This window comes from Juglans microcarpa x Juglans regia, chromosome 4D (genome assembly GCF_004785595.1).
Source record: "Juglans microcarpa x Juglans regia isolate MS1-56 chromosome 4D, Jm3101_v1.0, whole genome shotgun sequence".
NCBI lineage: Eukaryota > Viridiplantae > Streptophyta > Magnoliopsida > Fagales > Juglandaceae > Juglans > Juglans microcarpa x Juglans regia.
The window spans coordinates 21,761,520-21,780,544 of record NC_054600.1 but is presented as its reverse complement, the minus strand read 5'-3'; the positions used below and the strand labels follow the sequence as shown (position 1 = coordinate 21,780,544).

The 19,025-nt window shown below is 33.1% G+C and overlaps 1 protein-coding gene across 1 annotated transcript; it reads left to right on the top strand.

The window, feature by feature from the left end:
* Positions 1 to 11,664: 11,664 nt before the first annotated feature.
* On the top strand, positions 11,665 to 13,674 carry LOC121259464 (protein VAPYRIN-LIKE-like). The gene is given in 2 exon segments (XM_041161061.1): positions 11,665 to 12,207; positions 12,210 to 13,674. Coding segments are annotated over 2 exon segments (1,407 nt in total). The 5' UTR covers positions 11,665 to 11,969; the 3' UTR covers positions 13,379 to 13,674.
* The last annotated feature ends 5,351 nt before the right edge of the window (positions 13,675 to 19,025 follow it).

Here is a 19,025-nt window from a genome sequence, read left to right as displayed (position 1 = left end):
TTTAAATGACATGTTGAAAAGATGAGTCTTATACTTATACCCATGATGTGAATGTGTTAAAGAGATCATTGATATACTAAGTATTTTGTTAATGGACATTGAAAGATATTTATTATGATTGTTTATGTTTTTTTTTTTCACTTTATATGTATATTAAATGGTGTGGATGAATGATAACAAGATAATGTTTATAATAGACATGAATTGTAACCAAAGGCATTATAGTATTAGCCTTAATTGTCACAATTAAAAATCGTGTTGAACTAAGTTGCTAGCGTTGTGGTACATGGAAGGAAATTTGTTGATCATATAACATAGGACTGCCATGACTCGCATTGGTAGTTGATTTGACATTGATATTACAGAACTCATGTAATGTGTATTATAAGTTATGAATGTTTTCTGGAAATGAACTTGCGCAGAATGGTTAATTTCATGTAATAAACCCATGAATAAAAAATATTATTTTTTAGGCATATGGGCTAAGTGAAAGAATGTAAGAGTTTTATTTAAACTCTATGTCCCACACACCCATATCCTGATGGGTTTATAATAGTTCAATACTTATTACTTAATTGATAAGTCACAATGTAATAAGATTAACTCCAATGAGATAAGTTTAACTCTATATCTAATCACAGTGGGACACAAAGTCTCTAAATTTCTTGATGGTTAGAAGTCTATAAATAGTATTGAGGGGTTAAGGCTTCTCACCTACAATATCATTGTGCCTTTAGCTATTAGGAGACATTCGGAGGTAAAATTGTTAAGGTGATCTTTCTCTAATAGTCAGGTCAGATTTTTTATCGAATTAGGATGAAGAAAGGTACGTCTTTTAACTGTTATTATTTTATTATCGTAGATCATAGAAGATTGAATATCTAATTATTAATATTCATGTTAAAATATTTAACACATCCCACAAGAAGTGATCTGGCAAGCCATTCTTACGGGGTGGTTGAATCTAAATCTAATCACTTTAGGATGAGTACACTTTAGGATGAGTATGGCTCCTAAACTATCATGCATGTGGTGTATGACCATTAGAGGACAACTAGCTAGGTCTAACCCTATACTAAAAAATAATTAGGTCTATTTTCCTTTGATACAAGGTTGATCCCTTAAATAGAGCAATATTCTTAGCTTCCTTTGCATTTGAATGGCTATGGCACTCTCTCCATTGCTTTAGGATATAACAAATTGTTCATTCTTTGACTTTAACTCTATAATCACTCTATGGTAGGGCTTTGAAAAATTCCGAAACTTCGGATTTTGGCCGACTTCTATTCCTTCTCCGCCTTTGATGGAGTCAGAGTTTTCAGAGTTCGGAGGTGTTTCGATAATTTATACGGAGTTGGACTTCGACTTCGAACTCTGATTTTTTATTTATTTAAAAAAACTAGATGTAAAACGACATTGTTTATATCTATTTTTTTTAAATAACTAAACGACGTCGTTCCATTGCAAGTGGAACGGTGTCGTTTTGCTCTCCCTTCATCTTTTCTTCCCACTCTCTTTTCTCCCCCTCCTATTTTGTGACTGCCCATTTCTTTCTCGATTCTCCCTTTAGTCCCCTATCCTTCCAGAGGCCATTCTCCCCACCTTTGTCGTCTTGCCGTCATCCAAAGCCCAGGCCCATTGTTGACAACATCCCTTCGTTGGTTTGTCCTGCTGTCGTCAGCTTCGGTTGGTAACGGTAAGTCCAAGTTCCAACTCATCTGATTTGAATTTTAGTGTTTACTGTTTAGTGTTTATGTAGTTATCTCTAAGTCAGTGTTCAGTGTTATAATAAATGTGACTGTTATAACTTATGGCTACTTGTTATTTAGTTTTTGAACTATTATATTTAAGTTTTTTTTTATTATTGTTTCAGTATTTTTTTTACAGGTTCGGAATTGGGTTTTGGTGAGCTCAGAAGTCGAAAAAGGGCCTTGAGTTAGCCCAATAAACAGTCGGAGCTCCGATCGGAGTCCAGCTCCAACCTCCAATCAGAGTCGAACTCCGACTCCGTTTGAAGTCAGAGTCGAAGCGACAATTTTCGGAGTTGGAGGTCGGAAACGGCTACTCCGACTCCGTCAGAGTCGGAGCTCAGTCCTTCTCTGTGGGCTCAATTCTCTCACAAAAGTGAAATCGTGGAATCAATGGTTTACCTCTAGGGATTTGTTAGGTGTTGGGGAAGGAAGAAAGCAAGTTGAAAGATACGGCAAATAAATTAGATGTGGTGGAGGTTAAGCTAAGGTTAGAAAATGACAACTAAACATTAAAATACTAATTTCTCACTCCAAACAAACATTAAAATATTAGTTTCTCACTCCAAGCAAAAATACTATTTAGTTTGTAATTAAGAAATTTAGATAGAATTTTAAATGAGTTTAATCAAATATTTTTTATTATTAGCATTAAATGACTTTTGAAAATATGATTTTTTTAATATTAATTTAATTAGAATATAATTATTATTAATATTTAATTGGTGGAGATACAAAATGTGATAAAAATAAATTAAATAAAAAAATTATTAAATTAATAATATTTTATTATTATATAGAGAGTGAATGGATAATCCAATGTAGGGGTTGAATTTAAATGGAATAGGTAAATGTAAAAAAGTGTGATATTGGCTAAATTTTAAAGATGAATTTAGTCAAACCAATGAAGATGCTCTAAATAGAGCAATATTCTTAACTTCCTTGGCATTTGAATGATTGTGGCACTTCTCCATTGCTTTAGGATAATACAAATTGTTTCGACTCTGAACTCTGAGTTTAAAAAAAAAAAAAATCCAAATGTAAAATGACGTCGTTCCATTACAAGTGTAACAGTGTCGTTTTGTTCTCCCTTCATCTTTTCTTCCCACCCTCTTTTCTCTCCCTCCTATTTCATGACTAGCCCTTTCTTTCTCAATTCTCCCTTAAGTCCCCTATCCTTCCAGAGGCCATTCTCCCCCTCCCTCGTCGTCGTGCCGTTGTCCAAAGCCCAAGCCCACCATTGACAACATCCCTTCGTCTGTTCGTCCTGCCACCATCAGCTCCGACTGGTAATGGTAAATCCAAGTTCCAACTCCTTTGATTTGAATTTTAGTGTGTACTGTTTAGTGTTTATGTAGTTATCTCTAAGTCAGTGTTCGGTGTTATAATAAATATGACTGTTATAACTTATGGCTACATGTTATTTAGTTTTTGAACCATTGTATTTAAGTTTTTTTTTATTATTTTTCCAGTTTTTTTTTTACATGTTCAAAATTGGATTTTGGTGAGCTCAGAAGTCGAGAAAGGGTCTTGAGTTAGCCCAATAAATAGTCGGAGTCAAACTCCAACTCCGTTTGGAGTCGGAGTCCAAGTGACAATTTTCTGAGTCAGAGGTCGAAAACGGCTACTGTTGGGAGTCGGAGCACAGTCCTACTATGTGGGCTCAATTCTCTCACAAAAGTGAAATTGTGGAATCAATGGTTTACCTCTAGGGATTTGTTAGGTGTTGGGGAAGGAAGAAAGCAAGTTGAAAGATATGGCAAATAAACTAGATGTGGTGGAGGTTAAGCTAAGGTTAGAAAATGACAAGGCCAAAGGGTATTATTTTAGATATAAATGGGGATTGTTTGAACATCGCAATCTCCTCTTAATGGGATGATTGAATGAGTCAGAGATCATAATAGAAATGAGGATTGGGTTGTCGAAGGAACATTATAGTGAAAAAAAAAAAAAAAAAAAGAAAGAAAAGGATTGAGGAGGGAGGTAGAGATGAATGATGATATCCATGACGAAATGGTGGGGAAGAAAAATAAGCAAGAAAACGACCGTGGCGAGCATCATGTGGTTCCCCCTGTTGACTGCACATTTCCAAGATGGGTGCCTGCGCTGCGCTTTTTCACATGATGTCTGATGTCGTCCGCGAACAATCTCCCATGCCATACATGGAGCAACCCACCTCTCTAGTTTTGCACCATCTTTTTTGTAAAAAATAGATTCAACGAGACAAAAAGAAAATATTTTTTTTAATGCTTTTTATGGTGTGAACTAATTTTTTTTTTTATAAAGAGACTGCATGATATTTGTATAAATATTTACTCATATATATATTTATTATAATAATATGACCTTATTTATTGAATATTGAATTTTTCATTTTTTAATTTTTTAATTTTTTAATTTTTTTTTAATAATTACCGATGAGCAATGCCATGCACGCACGTAAGAATATAATTTTGAATATGTAAAAATTAACTAAAAGTATGTAGGGAAAATGTCTTGGTCAGAAGTAGTTCATAATTTTGCAGGAAGTGAATGAGGCAGGGTGATTGACATAGCATAGGTCTTTGACTTTAGGGCAGGCTACCCACTTTGCTTAGCCGACGTTGGTCAAATTTGGCCTGCCAATAATCGAACCCCCCACCTCTCCTTCAAATTTATTTGCTCGCTTTGTTTAGATTTTTAACGATTCTCTATACATCTCAATTTATTATTATAAATTTTTTTAAATTTTAACATAAAATATAATAAATAATTCAATTTTTTTAAATTTTAAAATAATAATAATATTAAAAAATAATATTCTAACAATATTTTATCATCTCAATTCAATTTATTTTAATATTTAAACACATTAAATCTATTCAACTTCCTATATAATAATGCAAAGAAAGTTAAAAGTCACATTTAAATTTATATTTTAATGGATTAGTCGATAATATAATTAAAAATTATTATAAAGAGTAAACAATGCTGATTTCCATTTACCAATACATCACAACTAATTTGTTTCTTTATTTTTTATAGGGTCAACAAAGTCAGATCTTATACGACCAAAATCCTTCTATTTCTTCGCATAAAATTTAAAATTGTAAATTAATGGCCCAACACTACAATGATTATTATAGGGGTGGCAATGCGTACTTGAGTGTTGTGTTTGTATCCAGTCATGTACTTTTAATTATATAGATCAATCTGAAAAGGATCTATTAAGTTAAATGAGTAAACCTTCAAGTCTTAAGATGATCTATTAAAATAATAGATCGTGTCATATCATTCGTTTTGACCTGTTTAATAATTAATTAAAAATGACTCAATAAAATATGACTCATTTCAACATGTTTTATATAAATGTGTTGAACTAACTCGTATATCTTATTTTACCTGATTAACATACTTTCACATAAAAGTTAAAATCTATATTTATTAGTACTAGCAGCCGCAATATCTAAAAACAAATACTACCTATTAACAACAAATATCAATGTTTTTCAGATTTTAACTTAAAACTAATATTATAAACCCAACAATAACAAATAGGAGCATAGGTCCATTATTACAATATCAACAATAAAAACATTAAATATTGAGAAATATCAATATTACAACCTACCAATAATAAAATTTCAATTTTGAAATAAGATTTAAATGAGTTAATTTCGAGTTAAGTGAGTTGACCCGTTATTTACCATTTATTAATCGTATCTTAACAAGTTAACTTATTTTTACTCGAACTTATTCATATCAAACTCAAATACGATAATTTTGTGTTGTGTTCGTATTGAGTTTACGGATCGTGTCAAATATTACAACCTCTACAATGATAGATGTAATAATATTTTCAAAAACTAATATTTACAATAACCACAATAGTAATAAAATTAGATAATAGAAGAAGTAATATGCATGATCAGTGATAGAGGAAGAGATACGTGGAGAGAGTGCATAAGAGGGAAAAATATTCACTATTGATAAAAGTGGAAAATTCTATTCTTAAACAGGTGTATAGAGTATACATAATAAAGTGCTTACATGACATATTTTGATTTGAAAGATAAATCATAAAATTTGAATTTTACAAATAAAATATTACCATTTAAGTTATCTAAATGGTGTACTCTATACATTGAGAATAGAATATGTCTTGAAAAGTTATATTTGTAAATTTGTGTGGAGAATATGTTCATTTTACACTATTGACATGACAAAATTCTAAGAATCGACTCATCAATTTTACTTTATTTATATTGTAGAAAAATTTCTTTCACCTAAATTCTAAGAGAGTTGAATCGGTCTTCCACAAAGGCCAACTGATTTGGACCACGAGACCGTGAGAAGGCCCACCCAAACATGTGTGTGGTGTCTCTTATTGGGTACCCAAAAGTGGTTGGGCAGTCCCTTCCTTCCACACAGCCCAAATCCGTTGTAATTGTCTCTAAATAAGATCACGTCAGAATATGATAAAAGGATGATGGTTAAAAACTTGCTGAATTACATTTTTCTATGTTTAATCAATTTAATTAAAATAAAAATTAGACTCAAAGTAAAGTTTTCCACGTAAAAATTAAAAATAGGCCTATAAAAATAGATAAAAAGACATACTAGTAGACAGCTTTTAACCTAATTTTCTACTAAAAAAATATAATCTTGTAAACAAACAACATGGGGTTTATTTATAATTTATTATTGTATTAAATATAAGATGTTTAAAATTATTTTCTGATTTTTGAAGATATTGCTTACCAAATTTTGTATTCAAGAATTATTACTTTCAATCGGAAAAATGATTAATCCATTGCGATGCTTGATGTATATGATTTAAGTCCTCGCATTCTACAGTCATATTGAAATTTGTCACTGTTCATAAGGTGTAGAGATGCTTTTCATAAGATGTGAATGTGTTTTTCGTGAGATGTGAGGTATGAGGTAGTGAATAGTGACTGACAAGAAGAATTTTTATTCCAAAAGGTCACTCGCATGGAAAAGGATAGAGAGAATAGTTTTTTTTTTTTTTTTTACAACTTTATTTTAAATGTAAGGCATTTTTCTAAAATGGGATTATAAAAATATTATAAACTTAATAAAAAAAATACTCTTCCATTTAAAATTAAGATATGAAAAAACTAAAAATAATTCTCTCTTTAACATTATTCACAATGAAAAATTCATATGTATAAAAAAATGAAAAATTTGTTGTTATCCTTACATATTGAATGGATTTATCAATCGGACTCAGCTAGAATTCAGAAAACCGGTAAACCCTAGCTGAGTATTCGGGTTTCATATCCACCTCCTACTTGATACGGAATATGGGTATCAAGTTTATAGTCGGTACTTGTAATGGTTTCACATTAAAAAAATAAATTGACTTATAAATGAAACGAGGTTTAGATCTTTAAAAGGATGTCGTTTTGTATTTGTAGCACTTCTCTTTAAAACGATTTTTTGACAAATCTAAATATTACTCACAACTTGAATAACTGGATATTCAATTTTCTGCTTGCATTATAATAAGATTAACCCAAACGAGTACCCGTACCGCATTATAAACCCAAATAGAAATCTGGATATAATCGGGTATTCGAATCTGCATCCAAACCCACAGCCTAGACTAATCACTCTACTACATATCTCGAACTTTAGTTAGGCCAATGCCTTTCTTTGTAAGAGTAGCTAGAGGCTTAAAAAATCTTGCCAACATGTAGTGCCAAGTATCCGGATCGAATTTATGTATGCATAAGCAGTAATCTGTGGTTTGCATCATTTTTATAACATATTATCACTCATCTCAATTGAAAACTCGACTTATTTTTTAAATCAAACTCGAATTAAGGATAACTCTACATTGAAATTGAAGATAGTTTTATAAAGTTGAAAATTATTTTTAATGCAGTAACATGATTACATTAATTAATAGTAAAATCAGTTATAAAACAGGTTTGAAAGAGTCCCATTACTCAACATCAATTGTAAAAGACATATTGGAACTCTAAAACGAATACAAAAGATGATTCAAAATCAACAAGAATTGCCTAAAACCAGTAGTTGACCATAAAAAATTAAAAATAATGCAAGATAAATCTTTTGTACAAATTCTAAATATACAAGTCTCGTGCAAATCCTTGTAAAAACGTATATCTTATATTAAAAAAGTATATAAAAAATTATTTTTTATTAGTGAGATCCAATTTTTAACAAAAAAAACTTATATAATTTATCTATTTGAAATTTATACTTAACATTATTCTTAATCTAATAAATTGATATAAAAAGAAGAAAAGAGCGTCGTTTAGTGCTAGGAATTAATCATCCAAGTCTCCATCTTTATGTTTGAGGTGGCCCATGGAAAACGATATTATGGGCTCACAATATTTATAAACAAATAATCAATTGAAAGTTACATGTAGTAATTAATATTTTTCATCAGTTTTTTAAGTTGTCATGTTTACATATATATATATATATATATATATATATATATTTATGATGCTTGCTTAGCTAGCTGTTCATTTGGATCCTGATCAGATTTTGCCCTCACTCTCTATACCTTATCTTATGCTACATTATTATATGGTTTCAGTTTTCACAGCCACTGAAATTTGTGTAAATACTCTCTCCATGTCTTTTCCTTTTTTTCTCAATATTCCCTTTTTTTTTTTTTTTTTTTTTTAGGATTTGACCTTCCATTAGATTTCAACACAAACAAATTTTAATCTCCAAAATGGGTTTTCAAAAAACCAATTTTACAAACTAAAAAAAAAAAAAGTGAAATTTAATGAATCCACTATTTTGACATGTATAACAAACAATTATTTCAACCATCTTTCTTCCCAAACATCTTCTCAATAAAAATGGTGACCATTCTCATCAGCACAAGGATTCAAAAAAAAAAAAAAAAAAAAAGAAAAAGAAAAAACGGATAACTCCAATTTTCTATCAAACAATCCTCGTTGAAAAATAAGCAGGTTTACAATTCTTATAAAAATGGTGACCATTCTTATAAGATTTTTTTATAATTTTATTATTATAATTTTTAAGATGTGGATGTGTTTTTCATGAGATGTGAGGTATGAGGTAGTGAATAGTGACTGACAAGAAGAATTTTTATCCCAAAAGGTCACTCGCATGGAAAAGGATAGAGAGAATAGTTTTTTTTTTTTTTTTTACAACTTTATTTTAAATGTAAGGCATTTTTCTAAAATGGGATTATAAAAATATTATAAACTTAATAAAAAAAATACTCTTCCATTTAAAATTAAGATATGAAAAAACTAAAAATAATTCTCTCTTTAACATTATTCACAATGAAAAATTCATATGTATAAAAAAATGAAAAATTTGTTGTTATCCTTACATATTGAATGGATTTATCAATCGGACTCAGCTAGAATTCAGAAAACCGGTATAACCTAGCTGAGTATTCGGGTTTCATATCCACCTCCTACTTGATACGGAATATGGGTATCAAGTTTATAGTCGGTACTTGTAATGGTTTCATATTAAAAAAATAAATTGACTTATAAATGAAACGAGGTTTAGATCTTTAAAAGGATGTCGTTTTGTATTTGTAGCACTTCTCTTTAAAACGATTTTTTGACAAATCTAAATATTACTCACAACTTGAATAACTGGATATTCAATTTTCTGCTTGCATTATAATAAGATTAACCCAAACGAGTACCCGTACCGCATTATAAACCCAAAAAGAAATCTGGGTATAATCGGGTATTCGAATCTGCATCCAAACCCACAGCCTAGACTAATCACTCTACTACATATCTCGAACTTTAGTTAGGCCAATGCCTTTCTTTGTAAGAGTAGCTAGAGGCTTAAAAAATCTTGCCAACATGTAGTGCCAAGTATCCGGATCGAATTTATGTATGCATAAGCAGTAATCTGTGGTTTGCATCATTTTTATAACATATTATCACTCATCTCAATTGAAAACTCGACTTATTTTTTAAATCAAACTCGAATTAAGGATAACTCTACATTGAAATTGAAGATAGTTTTATAAAGTTGAAAATTATTTTTAATGCAGTAACACGATTACATTAATTAATAGTAAAATCAGTTATAAAACAGGTTTGAAAGAGTCCCATTACTCAACATCAATTGTAAAAGACATATTGGAACTCTAAAACGAATACAAAAGATGATTCAAAATCAACAAGAATTGCCTAAAACCAGTAGTTGACCATAAAAAATTAAAAATAATGCAAGATAAATCTTTTGTACAAATTCTAAATATACAAGTCTCGTGCAAATCCTTGTAAAAACGTATATCTTATATTAAAAAAGTATATAAAAAATTATTTTTTATTAGTGAGATCCAATTTTTAACAAAAAAAACTTATATAATTTATCTATTTGAAATTTATACTTAACATTATTCTTAATCTAATAAATTGATATAAAAAGAAGAAAAGAGCGTCGTTTAGTGCTAGGAATTAATCATCCAAGTCTCCATCTTTATGTTTGAGGTGGCCCATGGAAAACGATATTATGGGCTCACAATATTTATAAACAAATAATCAATTGAAAGTTACATGTAGTAATTAATATTTTTCATCAGTTTTTTAAGTTGTCATGTTTACATATATATATATATATATATATATATATATATATATTTATGATGCTTGCTTAGCTAGCTGTTCATTTGGATCCTGATCAGATTTTGCCCTCACTCTCTATACCTTATCTTATGCTACATTATTATATGGTTTCAGTTTTCACAGCCACTGAAATTTGTGTAAATACTCTCTCCATGTCTTTTCCTTTTTTTCTCAATATTCCTTTTTTTTTTTTGGATTTGACCTTCCATTAGATTTCAACACAAACAAATTTTAATCTCCAAAATGGGTTTTCAAAAAACCAATTTTACAAACTAAAAAAAAAAAAAAAAAAGTGAAATTTAATGAATCCACTATTTTGACATGTATAACAAACATTATTTCAACCATCTTCTTTCCAAACATCTTCTCAATAAAAATGGTGACCATTCTCATCAGCACAAGGATTCAAAAAAAAAAAAAAAAAAAAGAGATAACTCCAATTTTCTATCAAACAATCCTCGTTGAAAAATAAGCAGGTTTACAATTCTTATAAAAATGGTGACCATTCTTATAAGATTTTTTTATAATTTTTTTTATTATTTTTATCTCAAGTAATTTTATAAACTTTTTAAAACATAAATGCCTCACAATATATAACATTTAATATTTTAATGTCCATATATTAAGAAGTGTTTGATATGATAATTCATGATCGGGGCAAGTAACAGATGATATTCAGCAGATGATGGTGAAGATACCCGTCGTGGCGGCTTTTTTTTATTCCTGAGTTTTTGTCTGTTGTTTTGGAAGATAAATTATATATTAAGGGTGATATTTTAATTTATTATTATAATTTTTTTAAATTTTAACACAAATTATAATAAATAATTTAATTTTTTTAAATTAAAATAATAATAATATTAAAAAATAATATTTTAATAATATTTTATCATTTCAACTTAATTTAGTTCAATTTAATATCTAGACGCAGCCTAATATTCATGAAATAAAGTTTTTTTTTTTCAAGGTATTTGATACAAAAAGATTATATCCAAATAAATAACTCCTTGTCCAACGCACGCACGAAGCATTTCAAGGATTTTCCATTTCCCAAAAGATTATCGAAAATTATTATTATTTTTCTTTTTCTTTTTCTTCACCATTCGAGCATGCTACTGAGAGCTGCCTGTTTCTGACCGTTCCAGAAAAGTAAACGAAAAGCAGGTTGTCGCGGTCCACCCTTGTTCGAGTGGAGAAGAAGTCGTTGATCTTTCACCGACCTATATAACTTTGGATCGTTTCGTTTTTGTTTTTTTTAATAAAAGCGAGAGTACGGAGTACCTCATTTTCTTGTTCTGTTGAATGGTAGTGTTGTGTAGTGCACCTTCAAACATGCCAAGAGTTAAAAGGATTAACGGCTATTGTTGACACATTCAGTTGTCCATTCTCCCTCCCTCCCTTCACGTCCTGACCAAACCCATCAAATTATCAGTAGATTAATCCATTTGTTAAACCCCATTGAAAAGACTCCTTCTCGTCTCATCTGCAACAAGCACGCAAAGCCACGACCTCCACGGCGCCCCCCCCCCCGGCCCCCAATTCCAATTTTCCCGTGAAAAGGAGCGAACTTATCCCAGAAACAAACAGGTTAGGGTGAGGATTCACCATGGACAGACTGGTGAAGCCTGGCGTGAAAGAGGTTGAGTTGGCCTTCAAGCGAGGCCAAAAGTGTACCACCACGTTTCGGCTAACCAACCTAATGCACACCATGGCCGTGGCGGTATCCCTAAACACCACAAACCCCTCCGTCTTCTCTTTCTCCCAGCAATTCTCTGTAATCCCACCTCTCTCTTCCTCATCGTATTCCCTCGTTTTCTCTCAGACTTCCGATCAACCCCCTCTCTCTTCCCTCCCGATGTCATCACCGTTCGATCCTCCATTCTTCCCACCGGCAAAGCCCACCAGGACGATCTCCGCCGTCTGTTTGCCAAGCCTGGACCTCACGTTTTCCGTGACGCCATCATACCAATCAACCTTGTGGGTTTCCATGTTGCCGAATTCCTTATTTCCCACCATGCCCAGATCCCAGAGACCGATGTATTTCTCAACAAAGCACTTTCTGGGTGTACCGACCCGCAGCTCACAGACTTGCTTAGAGCCACAGTAGTATATGGATCTGCAAATTTGGTCAACGATTTGATTGATGCTGGTGCTGATGTGAATGATAAGGATTCAAATGGACGGTCCATGATTGGATTGGCTATTCGTGCTGCTGATCTTGTTATTTCGAAGGTTTTGATAGCTTCTGGTTGTAAAATTGACAATTCAGTTGACAGAGTTTTGCACCAGGCGGCGGCCATAAATAGAGTGGATTTGATGGAGGTTTTGTTTGCAGGGTTTGTAGATATTGATGTGAATTCCGTTGACTCGGATGGCCGGACGCCGATCCATGTGGCTGCGGTCAGGGGTTTCGTTGAGGCGATAAGGTTTTGCGTGCGTGTTGGTGGGAAAGTTGATGTCTTGGATTGTAATGGCTGGAGTCCACTGCACTATGCCGCGGCGGAAGGGCATTTGGAGGCTGCGGAGTGTTTGCTGGAATACTCAAATGCCAAGTATGCGCTGAACAACGACCGGAAGACTGCTTTTGCGCTTGCCGTGGAAAATGGGCATTTGCATATGCTGGATTTGTTGCGTTTGGGTGATGTGTTGCAAAGGGCGGCGAGGGTTGATGATGTTCATGGACTGAAGAGTTGTCTTGCGCAAGGGGCAAACGTGAATGGAAGGGATCAGAATGGTTGGACTCCTCTGCATCGAGCTGCATTCAAGGGTAGGATTGAGTGTGTGAAAATGTTGCTTAACCATGGTGCGCATGTTGATGTAGTTGATGATGCCGGATACACGCCGCTGCAGCTTGCGGTCGAGGCGGGGCATGCGCAGGTGGCATTGCTATTGGTTACTCGTGGAGCTGAAGCAAAAATGAAGAGTTTCAAAGGTGTGGTTCCTTCGGATTTGGATTGTTTCAAGAATCACCCCTCTCTTGTTCAACCTCAGTGTAATGAGCAAGAACGTGCTTGAATGGAGGAGGGGATCTTCTGCTTCTTGAACTTTGTTATTGTATTCAGCAATGTGTATGTAGTGTTTTTGTGATTTCTCTCTGTACATTGTGAATGTTTCACTGAATAACTGGGGAGAAAGAGAACGTGTTGTGTTCCACTAACAGTCAAGGTGTGCATCTGTTTTAGATAAGAGATCATATGGCCCTTGAATTTTCAATTCAGTCTAATGTATACTTTCAGGATTAAGTTCGCGACTCCTCTGTAATCAAGTTGAGGCTTTTATTTCAATGTTGGAAATGTATTATCTTGCTTGCCTGCCTGCCTTGATATTTTGTTCTGTTTCGTATTGCTAGATTTATTTTCGATTGTTGGTCTCCTGCAAAATGTGTTCTCTGAAAAACATCGCATATCTGAAAGACTGAACAGATGGGATGGGTATTGATCTTGATTCTCCATCCTGACTTAATTGATGAAACTTCTGTTATTGCTTTAGGCTGTATTTGATGGCTCAGTGAATTGTTGCACAAAAATGAAGGGAATAGCAAAGACGACTCATTTGGCCGAACCCCAATACTAGCTGTTATATTTATTATAGATTGTGATATTAAATATGTGAATTTATTAAATGTAGGTTATTATTTAATTTCGTGAACCATTATCTCCAAGAGATGCATTGGTTCAACGGTAAGGTGTGTCATTCCAAAGGAGAGGGTATGGGTTTGAACCACCATAGCGCTACACTTTGTTGGTTTAATTTTAACAAGGCATGGAATTAGCCCAAGGGGTGCGTGGGCTAGGCCTGAAGAGGCACCATGCTTGGGCCAAAGAGACACTATGCTTGGGCCGAGGTTTAATTTTAACAAGGCATGGAATTAGCCCAAGGGGTGCGTGGGCCAGGGCCGAAGAGGCACCATGCTTGGGCCGAAGAGATATTGCGCATGGGCCGAAGAGACACTATGCTTGGGCCGAGGTTTAATTTTAACAAGGCATGGAATTAGCCCAAGGAGTGCGTGGGCCAGGGTCGAAGAGGCACCATGCTTGGGCCGAAGAGACACTATGCTTGGGCCGAACAAATACAATGCTTGGCGTGGGCCAAAGAGGCACAACGCATGGGATGAACCGGCCCGTTTGAAGACCCATGGATAGGTGCAATGCTTCAAAATATATTCATCAGAAATGGTGAAGGTGGGTTTCAAACTAGTGACCTCCCTTGGCAAAGGGAGGTGTCCAACCACTTGACCAGGCATACCTCTTTGGTCTTTAAATGAAACATCATCACCTTTAAACCAGTAATTGCCAGTTGAAAAGTCCCATGTTAAGAGTTGTGATATTTCACATGGTGTCACTCCATTCTCTATAAATAGGGGATAAGACCTACGAATTTATTCATTCCATTTTCTCATATTTTTAGTCACTTGCACAATTTTGTAGAGAAACTCTGAAGGGAAAACTTCAGAATTGCTATCTGCAGTTGGTGACTTTTTTGTATCCTAGAGGTGAATTGCTTGTAACCCGGTAGCAAACTCTTTCGATTAGGGGCAATTATCACCTTAAAGATAGTGATCAACACGCCTTAAAGTCGCATTTATTTTTTCAGATTACTGTATCTGCACAATTTTCTTCAACAATTCTAAGGTGATAATCGCAATGGGATCAGAATCTGATATGACGACTTTCAAGATGATGAATCAAGACTTTGTCAAACTAGATAGGTTTGATGGAACGGATTTTAATCGCTGGAAAGACAAGTTGATGTTCATTCTTACTACATTGAAGATTGCATATGTTTTGGATTCGAACTTACCAGTACTTCCAGAACCCAAATTGACGTTAATGATCAAATCAAGACGGAACGCAAGAAGCGCGAAGAAGATGAAGTGGTATGTAGAGGACACATTCTAAATACACTTTCCGATCGTCTCTACAACTTATTTACATCAATCAAGTCACCAAAAGAGATTTGAGATGCATTGGAATTAAAATATAGAACCGAAAAGCAAGGTACTGATAAATTCCTTATTATGAAATATTTTGAATTTACAATGAATGATAATACTTCTTTGATGGATCAAGTCCATAAATTGCAAGTTTTGGTGAAAAAACTTCGAGATCTTAATGTTGAAGTTTCTGAACCTTTGCAAGTTGGGGCTATTATTGCCAAACTTCCTCCAAGTTGGAATAATTATAGAAAGAAACTTATGCACACAACAGAAGATTTCACTATAGAACAAATTCAAAAACATTTACGAATTGAAGAGGAAACTTGAATTCGTGATAAGAAATTATTTTCTCAAAATGGCTCTAAAGTGAACTTTGTTGATGAGAAAAATAAGTTTCAAGGTAATTTTGGAGGAAACAAGAGAAAATTTAATGACTTTTCCAACAATGGTGATAAGTCCAAGAAAATAAAAACTTGTTACAATTGCGAAAAGAAATGACACTTTAAGCGTGAATGCAGGTACAAGAAGAAATACAAGAAACAAAATGGCAATCCCAATAATGCAAATCTGATCGAAAATGAGACTTCGAAAATTGTGGCCATGGTCTCTGAAATGCACATTAGTATGATTACAGAGTTAAATATGGCTACAACAACCGAGTTTTCTAATTGGTGGTATGATTCAGGCTCTACCATTCATGTTTGCAATCAGAGATCTCAATTCAAAAATTATGAAGATGTAGCAGATGGACATGTAGTACTAATGGGAAATCACAACTCGGCAAAAGTTGTGGGAAAAGGAACAGTGGAAATTCAGTTCACTTCTGGGAAGAAACTTATTTTTGTTAATGTTCTTCATGTCCTAGAAATAAAGAAAAATCTTGTATCGACAAATTTGCTTTGTAAGAAGGGTGTCAAGACCGTAATCGAGTCTGATAATGTAATTCTTTCCAAATGGGGAGTGTTTGTTGGAAAAGGGTACTCTTGTGATGGAATGTATAAACTCAGTATTAATAAAATAAGTTCTGATTCTGCTTATATTGTTGAGTCTTATACTTTGTGGCATAATTGTTTAGCACATTTGAATTTTAAATTTTTAAAGTTTATGTCTAAACATAGTTTAATTCCATATAATTATGGACATGATGCTAAATGTGAAATTTGCATTCAAGCAAAAATGACAAAGAAACCTTTTCCTAAAACAGATAGAAATACACAATTATTAGAACTTGTGCATTCTGATATTTGTGAATTAAATGGTATTTTAACTAGAGGAGGCAATAGATATTTTATTACTTTTATTGATGATTTCTCAAGATATACATATGTATATTTAATGAAAAGTAAAGATGAAGCCTCCAATATGTTTAAATCTTATAAGTTTGTTGTTGAAAATCAAAAGGAAAAGAAAATTAAGATTCTTCGCAGTGAAAGAAGTGGTGAATATTTTCCTACTGAATTTTCTTTGTACTGCGAAGAGAATGTCATAATACATCAAACTAGTGCACCTTATACCCCACAACAAACTGGTTTAGCAGAAAGAAAAAATAGGACACTAGTTGATATGGTAAATGTTATGATTTTAAATACAAAATTGTCTTTTAATTTGTGGGGAGAAGCATTGCTCACGGCATGTTATTTGCATAATAGAATACCTTCTATGAAATTCAAAATTTCACCATATGAATTGTGGAAAGGTAGGAAACCATATCTAGAATACCTAAGGATATGGGGCTGTTTAGCCTTTTATAGAGTTTCGGATCCAAAAAGAACAAAATTAGGTCTAAGAGCAGTCAAGAGTATTTTTGTAGGATGTGCTGAGAATTCAAAAGCATATAGACTTTTGGATTTGGATTCTAACATTATAGTAGAATCAAATGACGTAGAATTTCTTGAAGATAAATTCTATAATGACTCTAAAGCAGTATTAGATCCTACTCAAACACTAGAATCTAACTTGAGTCGGAAGAGGAATTGTATAATTCCTGACACATTGACTGAACTGAGGAGAAGTCAAAGAGTTAGAAAAGAGAAAAGTTTGGATCCAGATTTTGTGTCATCTCAGGCTATTGTTTTCCTTTTGGAAGGAAATAGAGATGATGTTTTAAATAAGATACCCATTCTATTAAATATAGAAGAAGATCAAAAAACGTTTAAAGAAGCTATGACTTCTAGAGATGTTGCATTTTGAAAATAGGCGATAAATGATGAAATGGACTCAATATTGTCGAACAATACTTGGGTTTTAGTAGACTTGCCTCCTGGATCAAAACCTATTGGTTGTAAATGGGTATTTAGGAGAAAATACAATACAGATGGGTCTCTTCAAACTTTTAAGGCCAGATTAGTAGCCAAAGGTTTTAAACAAAAAGAGGGTATAGACTATTTTGATACGTATGCCCCAGTGGCTAGATTTACATCCATTAGAGTGCTTATGGCACTAGTTTCAATATATAACTTATATGTACACCAAATGAATATTAAACTGCTTTTCTAAATGGTGAATTGGATGAAAAGGTGTACATAGAACAACCTGAGAGATTTGTTATGCATGGGCAAGAAAAGAAAGTTTGCAAATTAATTAAGTCATTGTATGGACTAAAGCAAGCACCAAAACAATGGCATGAGAAATTTGATTCAGTAATTTTATCTCATGGATTTAGGCATAATAATGCTGATAAGTGTATTTATTCTAAATTCACGGATTGTTATGGTGTTATAATATGTCTTTACGTGGATGACTTGCTTATATTTGGAACAAATATGGAAGGAATATCTAAAACTAAGAAGTATTTATCTTCAAAGTTCAAAATGAAGGATCTTAATGAAGTTGACACTATTTTGGGTGTCAAAGTAAAGAAACATAGTGGGGGTTATGCTTTATGTCAATCTCATTATGTTGAGAAAATGCTTCTTAAATTTCAACACTTAGGAATTAAAGAAGCAAATACCTCATACGACTATTCATTTAAATTAACTGAGAATGCTGGGAGAGTGGTTGCTCAGTTAGAATATGCTAGTGCAATTGGCAGTTTAATGTATGCAATGCATTGCACTAGGCCAGATATTTCCTTTGCAGTATGTAAACTTTCTAGATATACGGGTAATCCTAGTACGGAGCATTGAAAAGCAATTGGTAGAGTCCTTGGGTACCTTAAAAGAACTAGTTCATTAGGACTGTATTATACCAATTTTCTTGCTGTACTAGAAGGATATTGTGATGCTAGTTGGATTACTAGTGCAAGTGATAATAAGGCTACGTTTGGTTGGGTTTTCACCCTTGGTAATGGAGCTGTTTCATGGGCTTCTAAGAAACATACATGTATTTCACATTCTACAATAGAATCTGAATTTGTAGCCTTGGCGACAGCAGACAAAGAGCAGAATGACTGAGGAATTTGTTATTTGACATAAAGTTGTGGCCACAACAGATGTCAGCCATTTCTTTGTACTGTGATAGTGAAGCTACTATGTCTAGGGCTTATAGTAAGGTCTATAATGGAAAATCTAGACATATTAGCTTGAGACATGAATATGTCAAACAATTAATAGGTGATGGTATTATCACTATTATATATGTGCGGTCAAGTAAAAACTTGGCAGATCTTTTTAAAAATGGACTCTCAAAAGATATGGTGAATAGTACATCTAGTGGAATGAGTTTGAAGCCTTTCTTTTAAAAGTCACCTGTAATAGTAACCCAATCTTATACTATTAATAAATAGTC